Genomic DNA, 13,810 nt, shown 5'->3' with positions numbered 1-13,810 from the left:
TTTTTTTTTTTTTTAGGCGAGGCAACCCTTGGTTGACTTCACAGACTGCAAGGACCTTGTTAGTTTACAATCCCTTATTTTTTTATTTTTTATGCCTACAGCACCTGCTCTTCCTAGGTGGTCTTCCATCTAAGTACTAACCAAGTCTGAAAGTCTGACCCTGCTTAGCTTCCAAGATCAGATGGGATTGGGCTTGTTCAGGGTGGCATGGCCGTAGACTCTTATTTCTTATAACTACATATGAATCTACAATTTTCTCAATAAAATTTTCAATTAAAAAAATCAAATGGAATTTCTAAGTATGTGTATAAATGTGTATAAATTTATACAAATTTATACAAATGTGTATAAATTTACAGACACACACACACAGATCATAGCAGCATTGTTATGACCCTGAACTTGAAACAACCCAGTGTCCATAAGCAGAGTATGAACAAATTGAGGGAGGGGCAATGAGGAGTTATTCTTCATGGGTAGAGTTTCAATTTGGGATGATGAAAAAGTTCTGGAGATAGATGATGGTGATGGTTGCACAATGATGTGAATGTACTTAATGCCACTAAATTATACACTTAAAAATGGCCGAAACAGTAACATTTGTTATGTGTATTTTACCACAATAAAAAGAAGCTAGGTTTACATACCTATATGTCGAAAAGTTGCTTTTGTCTGGATCTCAGCAAAACAAAACAAGACTAAAGGAATTTAGAGATTATCCTCAGTAATCTAGATTGGTTGCCTACATAACTGAAATCTATTGGACAATCATGAATTCCTTATTTTTATTAAATAAACCTAATATAAGGCAGTACATAGTTCCCATTTTCTTCTAGGATCTGCTTTGCTTTTAATAAATGTTAACTCATTATGAATTTTCAAAAAAAGGTTCTTTTGACCTGAACAGCCTTTGTGTTTTAAAGCTAATGGACCTTATTTCAGCTTATAACATCTAAGCAATTACACAATATTACAAATAAAAATGTTCCAAATAAAGTATACCGCAATCAAGTTCATAAACTGTCAGAAGAGATGAAACAATGTGATGGATTCATTTCTACCTCGGTCAACCAATAATCAAGTGAAAACCTTTAGACAAAGAAAATTCTATAATGTCTCTTGTGAAGGATTTTAGTTCAACTCTCCAAAAAAATGTGGTAGAAGCATTTTGGAATGTTTCTTTTCATTTACTTTACTATTACTGAAATGAGGACAAAAAAAATTTGTTTTAATATAGAAAAGAGGACAACTTACAACAAAAAAAAATAATACTTCCAGATTACTAATTCTATAGACAGGACAGGGACAGATGGGCAGAAAGATGAAAAGGTGAACAATGACAGTTACAGAATCAAAATCTTGTTGGGTAAAAATTACAAATTCTCTGTGGGTGGAAATTCTATACTGATGTAATAAAAATGTAACATAGATAGTTGGAAAATGAAATCTAGAAACATTAAGTAAGATCATAGAAGCTGCAATATTAGGCCAGGTGATGAAAAGAGGGACCTCTAGACAAACACATTTTTCTTCTCCCACCAGACTATAAGTTCCATAAGAACAGGGACCAGTTTTCTTTTTTATGGCTGGATTCCAGAACATAGCATGGCACCTGGAACACTGCGAGGTATAGGGCACTTTGCCCTCTTTCTCCTCCCACCTGTTCTCTCTCCCTTTCCTCGCTGGCAGGTGCTCACTCATACCCACAGGCAAAATGAATAAATAAGTGAAGGTTGATTTGTTGTTCACGGCCTCTCACTTGGACAGTGCTGGAAATTAAATTTCACCTTATCTTATTCCCAGCCTTCCCTAGGACTGACCACTTGGGACTACTCACTGAAAGACAGCACTCTTTCTATAGATTTGTTAATTCTACGAGATAGGTAAATTGCACTCTCTTTTGACTTGCCTTGGAGAAATCCCGTAAGAATTGGATTAGTCAAACTCTGAAGCTTTAAGGGGTTATTCTAGGGTTGCACCAAAAAAAGTCTGCATTCTCAGTCTTCATGAAGGCACCCTCTACCTTGCATGACAATTACTTGTGCACAGATCTCATCCACCTGCAAGTCCAAGGCAGTTAATTCACTTTTAAATTTTCAGAGCATCTGCCATTTAAAAGTGCTCAAAAGATGCTGCAGGAAAAATAGAATTTATTTTATTAATAATAAACATAACTGCTAACATTTACTGAGCTCTTTATGCCAGATACCATAACAAAGTCTTTATATGCATTATTTAAATTAACTGGCCCAACAACAACCTTGTGGAGTAGGTACTATTATCTCCATTTTACAGATGGAAAGGGCCTTTAAAGAGCTTATTTGCCCAAGAGTGCACAACTGTTAAGTTGTAAAGTAGGAAACTGAACCAGACACTTAGACTGCAGAGCCAAGACCCAGCCATTAGAATTATACTTCATATATATTAATTTTGCCAAGTTTCTCTTCAAAAGACTCTGTTAAGAAAATGAAAAGGCAAAATACAGACTGGAGAATATATTCGCAATACATGTATCTGAAAAAGACTTGCATCTAGAATATATAAAGAACACTTTCAAGTCAATAATAAGAAAACAAACAATCCAATTAAAAAATGGGCAAGACTGAACAGACACCTCTAAAAAGACATAAAAATGGCAAATCAGCCCACGAAGATACTTAACGTCATTTGTCATCAGGGAGATGCAAGTTAAAACCCTAATTATATACCAGTACACACCCACTAGAATGGCTAAAAGTAAAATTACTAGCAAATACCATGTGTCAATAAGGATATGGAGAAACTGGAAAACTCATGCACTGCTACTAGGAGTGTAAAATGATGTAGACACTTTAAGAAAAGTTCTGGCAGTTGCTTAAAAAGTTAAAACACACACACACACACGCACACATGCACATGACCTAGCAATCTCACTCCTAGATGTCCATGCAAAGATGTGCACATGAAAGTTCATAGCAGCTTTATTCATAATAGCCAAAACTGGAAACCACCAAAATGTTAATCAACAGATAAACAAAGTTTAGTATACAATGAAATAAAAAGCAATAAATAGAAACAGATTGCTGAAAACATAGAAAAAGCATAAATGAATCTCAAATATATTAAGCAGAAGACACCAGACATGAGTAGTTTTCTAGTGTTAGAAGTCAAATCAATGGTTGTATGAGGACAGGTGGTAGAAAAGTTCTATATATTGATTATGATGGTGATTACACATGTGAGACATTTGTCAAAACTCAATGAATTCTATATATAAAATCTCTATATTTCATTGTATATGCATTAGATCTCAAGAGTTTACGTAAGGAAACAAACCTAGATAGCAAAATATTAACAACCCAAATGTTTATCGATAGGAGACTGCTTAAATAGTGATCCACAGAACAAAATCTATGAATAAGAATGTGTTCCAGGAACTGATGTGGAAAGATTACTGAGACGTACAAGTTAAGTGAAAAAAGGCATAAACCAGTGTGTATAGCAGCGGTCCCCAACCTTTCTGGCACCAGCGACCAGTGCTCATGTGAGAATCTAGGGCCTAATGTGAGGTAGAGCTGAGGTGCTGATGCTAGAGGGGCTGCAAATACACATGAAGCTTCGCTCGCGGGTCTGCAGGTTACCCTACGGTACTCATCCGCGGCCTGGGGGTTGGGGACCCCTGGGGTACAGTATGTTACTTTCCGTGTAAAGAATAGGAGGGGCTACGTTCACTTTGCTTATGTGTGCAAAACAAAACTCGGGAAGGATACACAAACAACGAGTTAACTTTGGGCAGATGAAGTAGTTAACTTTGGGCAGATGAAGGCTTTTTACTATATACCTGTATGCCCTATTCAAAAAAGAAAAAAATTAACCTGAGTTCCAGAAAAAAAGTACCCGTTCTAACTTCCCTACATCATATCCCCAATCCTTCCAAACTATATCTAAAATGTGAAAGAAGGTGGCTATAAAACAGACCTAACTCCTAAGTCCCCCATCTCATCTAAGAACTGTATTCTTCCAGACCTCCAGGCCAGAAACTTTGGTGTCATCCTTGACTCTTTCTCTCACTCCTCAAATCCAATGCATCATTAAATCTTACTGGCTCTACCATCACAACACATCCAATATCTGACACTTCTCACTACCCCACTGCTACCACCCCGGTCCAAGCCACTATTTGGGCTCCTTAATTCTGCCCTTGTCCTCCTTTAGCCTTTTCTCAATAAGTGCAGTCAGAGTGACACTATTAAACCATTTAAGTCACATCATGTCACTCACTCCTCTGCTCCACTGTAGTTTCCCTTCTCAGGACAAAGGTCAAAAACATGCAAAGCTGTATGCAATCTGTTCTACCCTGATCATGCTGACTTCATCTACTGCTATCCAACCACTACAGACTCCCTCGTTGTTCCCAAAAAAAAAACATCACACATACTCCTACCTCAAAGGCCTTTGAACTTGCTTCCTCTACCGGGAATGCTCTCCCCACAAATATCCACATGACTAGCTCTTAACTTCCTTCCAGCCTTTACTCCAGTCATCTTAATAAAATCATCTCTGGCCATCATAACTGAAATTTCAACTCCTCATCTGCACACCCTCATCCCATACATATCTATTATCTTCTTCTCTGCTTTTTCTTCTTAGCACTTACCACTACCTAACATAGCATGTATTTTAGTTATTTGCTCTGCTTATTATCCACTTCCCATAGACTGTAATCCCCCTGAGGGCATAAATGTTTAATTATCCACTGTTGTATCCTCAGTACTTAGAGCAGTATCTGTCACATAGCAGACACTTGGTAAATATGTGAATGAGTAAATGAATGAATGAATAGGGTTAGACTTAGACTAAACAAGAAAACAGAGATGGATACTACAGAACAGGTAAATAAAATGGCTAAATGCAGGTAAAGATCTCCAGTTCAAACTTCAGGGGAAGCCTTGGCACACCTGTGATGTCTCTGGCTCCATCAGCATGTGGTGAAGCAGTTTAGCAACCACTACTCAAGACTGAGTGTCCTCTACAGATATTGAGAGCTCCTTCTAAGTTTATTCTATATTCTGAATAAATCAAGAAGAAATTGGGGGAAATAAAACCACAAATGAAAAACATTATTACCTACCTATTATGAACTACACTTTAACAAGCTACAACCCACAACTAAAACTTATGACGCATATACCAAAGGACATAAGTCTAGAATTCTAAATACCATGTAGACGCGAAATCTAAATCTCAAAAAAAAAAACAAGTAAATAAGATCTAAACCAGACTCTTCCACTAATCAACTGCATGAGCAAAATCTCTCTGAACCTGTTTTTTGTACCCCTGTTAAAATAAGGATCACTACTATCGAAGTCACTCTCGATTAGTTATTCTGGAGATAAAATAATGGGAAAGCACTTTTAAATGCATAAAATGTCATACAGCATACAAATGCAAGTTACTAAACTTTATAATGTTAACTCACTGGCCACTAGAAAGATTTATTAAAAAGTGTCCTTGTTGGGGAAACTACATTTTAAAAGTTTTTATAAATTTATGACTAAGGATGTAGAGATATCTGCCCTAGGCCCCAGATTAACACAAAACATACTTGTGATTTTGCTTCAGAGAAAGACTAGAAAGGAATTTTTCCCAGTTATTTTATGCAAGAATTTCCAAGAAATTAACCACACGAATATTAATCTCTTACTCAAAATGATAGCCACCAAAATATATATGTAATATATAGTAAATATTTATATACATAAAATCTCAAAACCTAGAGATTGTGGCTGGGGATTGACTGCAAAAGAGAAAGAGGGAACTTTTTAGGGTGGTGGATATGCTCTTTCTTAATTGGGGATGCGATTACATAGGTGAATACATTGGTCAAAACTCATCAAACTGTATATTTTAAATGGGCACAATTTATTGTATGTAAATTATACCTCAATAAAATTAGTTTAAACGAATTAGTCTCTCTTGTTTCCTTAAATAAAAAAAAAAAATCAGTTGCACCATGGCCTCATGGAGAACTTGAGATCTAATATATCACCTTGAAGATTTAAGAGGATGACAGGATCTGAGTCAGCGGCCAAAAAAAGGTCAACTCATGACCCTCTAGCCTCAATGTCAACTCAAATTAGAAAAAATAAACGCAGCATAATGGAGGTGGGTGAGAATTTCATATTCAAGAAAATGAAAACCAAAAATGATATTCCTTCGGGAAGCAGAGTGGGAAAAGCACACTGGAGTCCTTCAGAACTAGGTTCGAACGGCTCTAGGCTGTTAAGTGTGTACCCTTGGGAGTCCTCTGTCCTTGAGGCTCAGTTATCCTTTCTGCAAAATGGGGATCATAATGGCTGAGAGTTTAGCTCAGCACACAGTAAGTGCTCGATGCATGATAAGTAATATATGATATTATTTAAGGCAACAGAATTTAGTGCTGGCTGTAAATGCATGCATACATAAGCCCCCCACCCCAGTTTCCGTCTTGGAAGGTTGTAAGAGGTCTCTTTCGTACGCCTTATCGCCCTTAGCCTGACTTCATTTCTCGCTACACACACCCCTAGCACCTCTCCGGGACCGACCACCCCTCATCCCAGCAGCTCCCACGGGCCGTCCACCTCCTGGGCCCAACCTCGTTAAGGAAGCGGGTGATATCGTAGACTCGCCCGTGGATCACCAGCCATATGTCCTTCGAGGAGTTGCGCTTCGCCACCTCCTCCAAACGGTAATAGGTGACGGGGGTCTCCACCCCTTGCCCTTTCCCATCGCTGCCGCTTGCTTCCACAGTCGCCATTGGGCCTGAAACACCTCTTCTCCACCGCTAACCGGTTTTCCGCTAAGTTCCTTGAGGTAGACGCTAAGATCAGCCCTCCCCGGCTTCCGTAACCAGGGTCCAAAGGCCGTCGGTGGGTTTCCGAAAACAGCCAATCACACCTCTGAATAATTCCTGGTTTGTTTTCTTTCCACCAATGAAACAAGGGATTGTTTCAAATCCCTCCCACTTCTCCCCCTTTCTCAGGACGTAGGCCTGGTTCGAGGTCCAACTAACCAATCAGAATTGCACATCCCATCCAATCTCGCCCGTCAGACACCGTGATTTTGGAAAGGCGCCTAATGGAGACGTGTTGATTAAGTGTCATGGAGGAGAAGTTTCCCTTTCACTTTGGCTTACCAGCCTGCAGAGTCCTGGATGAGGGGGCTGAGTCTCCATTTTCCCATTTCCCATCCCTTCTCCGTGGGGCCCTGCTGAGTCGCGCCAAGCTCGTTTTCCCCACCGCCCGCGCGGCATGTATTCCAGCCGCCGATTTACATCATTGCTTTGCAGCCTAGCGAATCTTGTCTCTAAGGCTGTTTCCTCGCTAGTGAAGTGGGCATGATAACCTCTACCTTATAGAGAACTCTGGCCAATTAAGTGAGAGTATATCTACAGAGCTCTTGGCACGTAGTAATCAATACAGAAATGAAAAGGCGGAGTAACTGAATCTCAGGGTGCTTGAGTCACCTGAGGAAGCTTCGTTAAAAATGCAGATTCCCTCCAGTCTAGCCATGGAGTCTCTCCTTCACCTTGAATTTTGGCTTGCCTTTTTACTTTGACCAATAGATTGTGGCAGAAGTGGTGCTGCGCAAGTTACAAGTCTAGACCTCTAGAGGCCTTGAAGTTTCCATCTTCACCGTCTTAGAACAGTACCTGCAGAGCATGATGCCGGGGAAGAAGCCTGGGATTAAAGACTAGCCATTTAAACTGACTCAGCTGAGCCCACCCCTTAATCAACTTGTCAGCTGAATGCAAACACATGATGAGCAAAACCACTCAGTCAACCCACAGGATCATGAGAAATAATAAAACATTGTTTTAAGACACTAAAAAGAAAAAAAGAAAAGCAGATTCCTAGCCCCCCTCCAGAGATTCAGGTTCGGTGGGTCTGGATATAGAACAATAAATCAACACTTTTATCAACTATTTTGGATGACTCAAGTGATCGGTGGGTAATTTTGGGAATCATTGAACTTTTTTTTTTTTTTTGAAGCATAGTAGATGGCTCATACAGTGAATTAGTACAATTACATGGCATTTACCTCCACCTCTGGAAAACTTGAGTCCAATAGTGTTTTAAAAACTCTATTTTAAAAACTCTGAAGAACCTCTCAGCAACAGGAAGGGTTGGACAAATAATCTGGAGTACCACAAAAGCAAAAGCAGGCTCTCTGTGACTGGGGAAAGTGTGGTTGGGATTCCTCCAGTAGCAGTGATAATCTTCCTCAAAGGGACCTGGGCAGGTGACAGGACCTTAGAGGGGAAACGCTACATGGTACATTCAGGGAGATTGAACCCTCGTTGCCAGGGCTCCCAACTAGCAGAAATACCTGAGCTCCACTGTGGAGGCTGTCAGCTCTGCAACAGATCTTTCAGTGACCAACGTGGACTGAGGATAGAGGGCCCTTGCTGAATGTTTTGCACCATGTAAAACCACTGGGAAGAAGAACACCCTTGTAAATAACTGAGACTGAATTTGTCACCATCATGGTAAGTGAAATTAGGTTCCAATTAAAGTGTTTTTATAAATCAATATTTAAATTTGTTTTAGAATTTCAAACAGTTAAGTTGAAAGAATAGTACAATGAACTCCCATATACTTCTAATTTAAATTCACCAATTTTAATACTTTTCCTTATTTGATTTCTTCCATATGTTTATTAATGTTAATAATGTCAAACTATTTCCGACATCACGACCCTTTACCTCCAAATAATTCTGTATCTTCTAAAAATAAGAACATATTCTTACATGACCCCAGTATGATTTTCAAATTCAGGAAATTTAACATTCATACAAAGTTATTATTTAACATGCTGTCTATATCATTTTCCAATTATAATAATTGCATTTATTTACGAGTCTTTAGTCTCCTTTAATCAGGTACATTTCTTCAACCTTTTTTTCCCCATGACATTGACATTTTTGAAAAGTATGGCCTCAAATTGATTCTGATTCAGAAAAATATTGTGGCCTAACTATATTGATTGTAAATTTATATTCATAATTTAAAGCACATGTTAGCCAGAAGGTCTAGCTTGGAATCCTGTCCATACCATTCACTCACTTGATAACATAGGCAGTTTTCTCAATCTCTTCTTTTTCAAGTGGATACCCTGCTGTTCCAATACCACCTGATGAAAACACGATTCCCTGTTGAATTGTTTTTATGTCTTTGTTGAAAATCGATTGACCATATAAGTGTAGGTCTTTTTCTGAAATTTCTATTCTGTTACAGTGATTTGTCTGTATGTCTTTATGCCAATTTCGCACTATTTTGATTACTATAGCTTTGAAATAAGGCTTGAAGACAGGTAATGTAAATCCTTCAGCTTTGCTCGTATTTTTCAAAATTGTTTCTGCTAGATACTTTGTATTTCCATACATATATTTTGAAATCAGCTTGTTGAACCAAGTGATCAAGGTTAACATCACCAGATACAAATCATGTTGGTAGTATGTATCTTCTGGCAAACTTCTCTAAGCACAAGAAAAACATTAGGCAAACCCAAACTGAAGGACATTCTACAAAATATCTGACCAGTATTCCTCAAAACAATCTCATTTAAAAAACAAACAAAAAGACAAGATAACACCGAGAAATTGTCAATTGTCACAGACCCAAGAAGACTGAGACACAATAGCTAAATGCAGTGTGGATTGTATCCACATAAAGTTAGCAGTAAGGTACCACTGTTGACTTCTTAGTTTTGACAAATGTACTATAGTATGTGTAAGATGTTAACTTTATGGGAAGCTGGGTGAAAGGTATAGAAGAACTCTGTATTATATTTGCAAATTTTCTGTAAATCTAAAATAAATCCCAAAATAAAAAGTTTATTTTAAAAAATCAGCCCGTTAATTTCTGTATAAGAGTTTATAGATGAATTTATAGAGAATGAACATCTTAACAACCTTAGGTCTTAGATCCACAAACACAGTATACTGCTACATTTATTTAAATCTTTTTTTTTAATTTGTAATTTTCAGCATACAGGGCTTCTACGTATTTTATTAAATTTGTTTCTAAATATTTTATGGTTTTTATGCTAGTTATAAATTGAATTATTTCAGTTGCTCGCTGCTATAATAAAGAAATATAATTTTGTACAATGACTTAGTATTCTATGACCTTGCTAAATTCACTTATAGTTCTAGAGGTTGTTTTTACATTTCTTAGAATAAACTTAAATGTAGCAATCATATCATCTGCTAACAGACAGTTTTACTTCCTCCTTTCCAATCTGTGTGCTTTTTTTTCCTTGCCTTATTTCACTAGCTAGGACTTCTAATACAACACTGAATAAAAATGGTAAAATGAGTATTCCTGCCTTGTTCCCAATCTTAGGAAGAGGAAGAAGGCATTCAGTCTTTCATAATTAAATACGATGTTGTCTGCAGGTTTTTCAGTAGATGCCCTTTATCAGGTAGAGGGCAGAATTACCCTATATTCCTAGTTCCTCGAGGGTTTTGTTTTTGTTTTTGTTTTTTCTAATCATGAATGAATATTAAATCCTGTTGAATATTTTTTCTGCATCTATTGGGATGATTTTATGATTTTTCTCCTTTATTCTGTTAATATGGTGACTTACTTTGAATTGTTTTCAAAAATTTATCCATCTTTGCATTCCTGGGATAAACCCCACTTGGTTAGGATGTTGGTCTTTTTTATTTATCGTTGGATTCAATTTGCTACTATTTTTTTAAGGATCTTTGCATCTATATTCATGAGAAATATTGGCCTGTAATTTGTTCTTTAATGTCTTTAAGAGTTTTTTCAAGCTCTTTGATAAATATTTACTACAAAACTACAGCTATGTACTGTATCAACATGAATATTAAAAAAAAAAAACTCAGCACAGTGCCTGCCACAGAGTCCTCAGCAAATGCCAGCTATTTTGGAGTTATTATTTCTAGATGCTATAAATGAGACCCAGCTCTTAAAGAAAACTTACTTTCTAAGAGGAAGATGACACTTACTACATAAGACATTTTTAACATTAACACTTTACTTTTGCTGTTTTTACATATTAGAAAATCCTCTCCCTGCTGCTGTTCAGGTGTGTGCTCTGAAATTTATCTCAGGTAACAGTGGGATAAGTGTGTGAGGACCTGTTCCAGGGGAATTGTTATTTACCTTGCAAGTACATTTTACTGCTTTTGTATGACTAGTAAAATTGGAACAGGAAACTGTCAAGGAAAACTGCACATGCTCCTTGAAAATAGAGCAAGGAACAAGGATTCTATCTCATTTTTTGCAGACATCAAACATACCTCCTGTGTTCTCACACTTTTTTTTGGGGGGGGGAGGGAGTTCCCCTATCCTATTCCAGGAATGGACTACAATGAGGAGCCCCTGAAATCTGTTCTTGTCCTTTTCAAAATATTATATCCCCTAGCGACCTATTCTGTTCTGCCAGAAGGAAGACAAACTCTTAAAGCCATCACAGTCCAACACTCTCCCCTTCCCAAGGCCAGGCCTAGGCCATCCAGTGTCAGGGAGGCTTCAGGGAGTTGGTTAAAAGTTAGCAAAGTTAGGAGCCCATATCCTACAGGTCATGCCCTCAGGGAGGGTTTGGCTGCAAGCATCCTAGAGTTGTTCAACGCCAGGTCAGCCAGATCTCCCTGGCCTGTTGAGTGACCTCTTCTGGAGATTCCCCTGAGGCCATCCTGTTGAATCTTATGCCGGGGAGCCCACCTCCCACCAGACCAGCCCGGTTTCTAGAAGTGAAAGAAACTAAAGCTGGGCAAACATGCATCGTCGACAAGGATGCTTTCTACGCTGGGTCAGTTTTCCTAGCTTCAGCACAACCACCTTTCTTCCTTCCACTGTTTGTTTGTTTTTAACAGGTAATAAATACATTCACATGTTCTAAAAAGAAAATATATGTGTGTATAAATATATGTGTGTGTGTGTGTATGTGTATTCATTCTCACAAAATAACCACCACATAACTTTATTTTCTTATTTATCCTCTCCACTCCCCTCCCTTTCTATACAAAATATAGCTTATTGTATATACTTTATGCATATTGCTTTATTCACTTAACAATATCTCCCTAAGATCATTCCATATCAGTTTAGAGAGAGGTTCCTCATTCTTTTCTTATAGCCACATTTATAGTCATGTCATAGTTTATTTAATAATACATATTTGGATTGTTTCCAGTCTTTTGCCATTATCCTCAATGCTTCAATGAATGTACATGTCATTTGCTCAAGTGCAATTTTATCTATAGGACATATTCCCACAAGTGAGAAGAGCTGGACCAAAGATATTAGCAAATTTTCCTTCATACAGGATATGTTGATTTACATACCCATCCACAATGTGTGAGGATGTCTGCTTTCATAAAATCTTACCAACAGTGTGCATGATCAATAGACAGAGCAATGAAATGAAATAGAAGTCCTAAAATACACAATATAGAAGATGTAACAAAAATGTTATCTCAAATCAGTGAGGAAAAGGGAGACTTTTATAGCTGAAACAAAACAATAAATAAATAATGTTTTTCTAGAATTTTTTTTTTCTGGAAAAAAATAATTTGGCTATATATCCATATACCAGGAGAAACTTCATCTTGATCCAATATTTAAGCATAATAAATTAAAAAATAAAAAGTATTACTCCGCCTATTCAAAGTTCAAAAACAGGCAAAACAAATACAACAAAAGCACAAGTGACAAAAGAATAGAAAAACTGGACTTCATTAAAATAAAAAATGTTTGTGTTGCAAACAAGTCCATTAAAACTGAAAAGACTAGGAGAAAAATACTTCCAAATCATATATAGGCATACCTCAGAGATATTACGGGTTCAGTTCCAGACCACTGCAAGAAAGTGAGTATTGCAGTAAAGAGAGTCGTCATCTTTTTGCTGGTGGATGGTCTTGCCTTCAATTTGTAGAAAACATACCTGTGAGGTGCAATAAAGTGAAACAAAATAAAACATGATATACCCGTATCTGATAAGAGACTTGTATCTAGAATATATAAAGAACACTTACAGCTGAACAATAAAAAGATAGCATAATTTTAAAATGCATAAAGGATTTTAGTAGACATTTCACCAAAGAAGCTACAAATGGTTAATAAGCATATGAAAAGATTCTCGACGTTATCAGCTGTCAGGGAAATGCAACTCAAAACCACAATGAGATTCCCCTTCACACCCACTAGGATGGTCAAAATTAAAAAAAACAAAAAAACAAAAACGATAACAAGTGTCGATGAGTATTTAGAGAAACTGGTCCACTAGTACATTGCTAGTACGAATGTAAAATGGAGCATCCACCATATAGAACAGTTTGGCAGTTCCTCACAAAGTTAAACATAGACTTACCATATGACTTGGCAATTCCACTCCTAGGTATACACCCATGAGAAATGAAAACGTGAGTCTACACAAAAACTTGTTCACAAATGTTCGTAGCAGCATTATTCGTAATAGCCAAAAAGTAGAAACATCTCAAACGTCTCTCAACGGATGAATGGATAAATAGTTTGGTGTTTCCTTACAATGAAATATTATTCTGCAATAAAAATAGCATGCTTAAACATGGATGTACTTTGAAAAAATATGCTAAGTGAAACTCGTCACAACAGAGTATATACTGTACGATTTCAGTTATTGAAATTTATATGAAAGAGGCACATCTATAGAGACAAAAAGTAGATTTAGTGGTTATACAGGGCTTGAAAGCATTGGAGGAATGGAGAGTGACTCCTAATGGGAATGAGGTTTCTTTTTGGGAGGGTGAAATATTGTAAAATTGTGCAACCCTATGTCT

General features: G+C 37.3%; 1 protein-coding gene, 1 long non-coding RNA gene and 1 pseudogene across 4 annotated transcripts in view; all 3 read right to left on the bottom strand.

The window, feature by feature from the left end:
* CYB5B (cytochrome b5 type B) overlaps positions 1-6,882 on the bottom strand; it is a 24,208-nt gene extending 17,326 nt beyond the window's left edge. For all 3 annotated transcript variants that reach the window (XM_039851906.1, XM_039851907.1, XM_039851908.1), the window contains exon 1: positions 6,614-6,882. In XM_039851906.1, coding sequence (XP_039707840.1) covers positions 6,614-6,775 — 162 coding nt within the window. In that variant the 5' untranslated portion in view covers positions 6,776-6,882. The remainder of the gene's footprint in view (positions 1-6,613) is intronic.
* LOC120593972 (uncharacterized) lies at positions 93-219 on the bottom strand (annotated as a pseudogene).
* A 5,252-nt stretch (positions 6,883-12,134) lies between the features above and the next one.
* Positions 12,135-13,417, bottom strand: LOC120593920 (uncharacterized). Its single transcript, XR_005650462.1, has 2 exons — positions 13,363-13,417; positions 12,135-12,936 (listed from the first exon to the last, which is right to left on the bottom strand). It is a non-coding gene; the product is annotated as an uncharacterized LOC120593920 (long non-coding RNA).
* Positions 13,418-13,810: the final 393 nt, after the last annotated feature.

This window comes from Pteropus medius, unplaced genomic scaffold (genome assembly GCF_902729225.1).
Source record: "Pteropus medius unplaced genomic scaffold, Ma_sr-lr_union100, whole genome shotgun sequence".
In the NCBI taxonomy this organism is placed as follows: domain Eukaryota; kingdom Metazoa; phylum Chordata; class Mammalia; order Chiroptera; family Pteropodidae; genus Pteropus; species Pteropus medius.
This window is presented reverse-complemented; position numbering and strand designations above follow the sequence as displayed.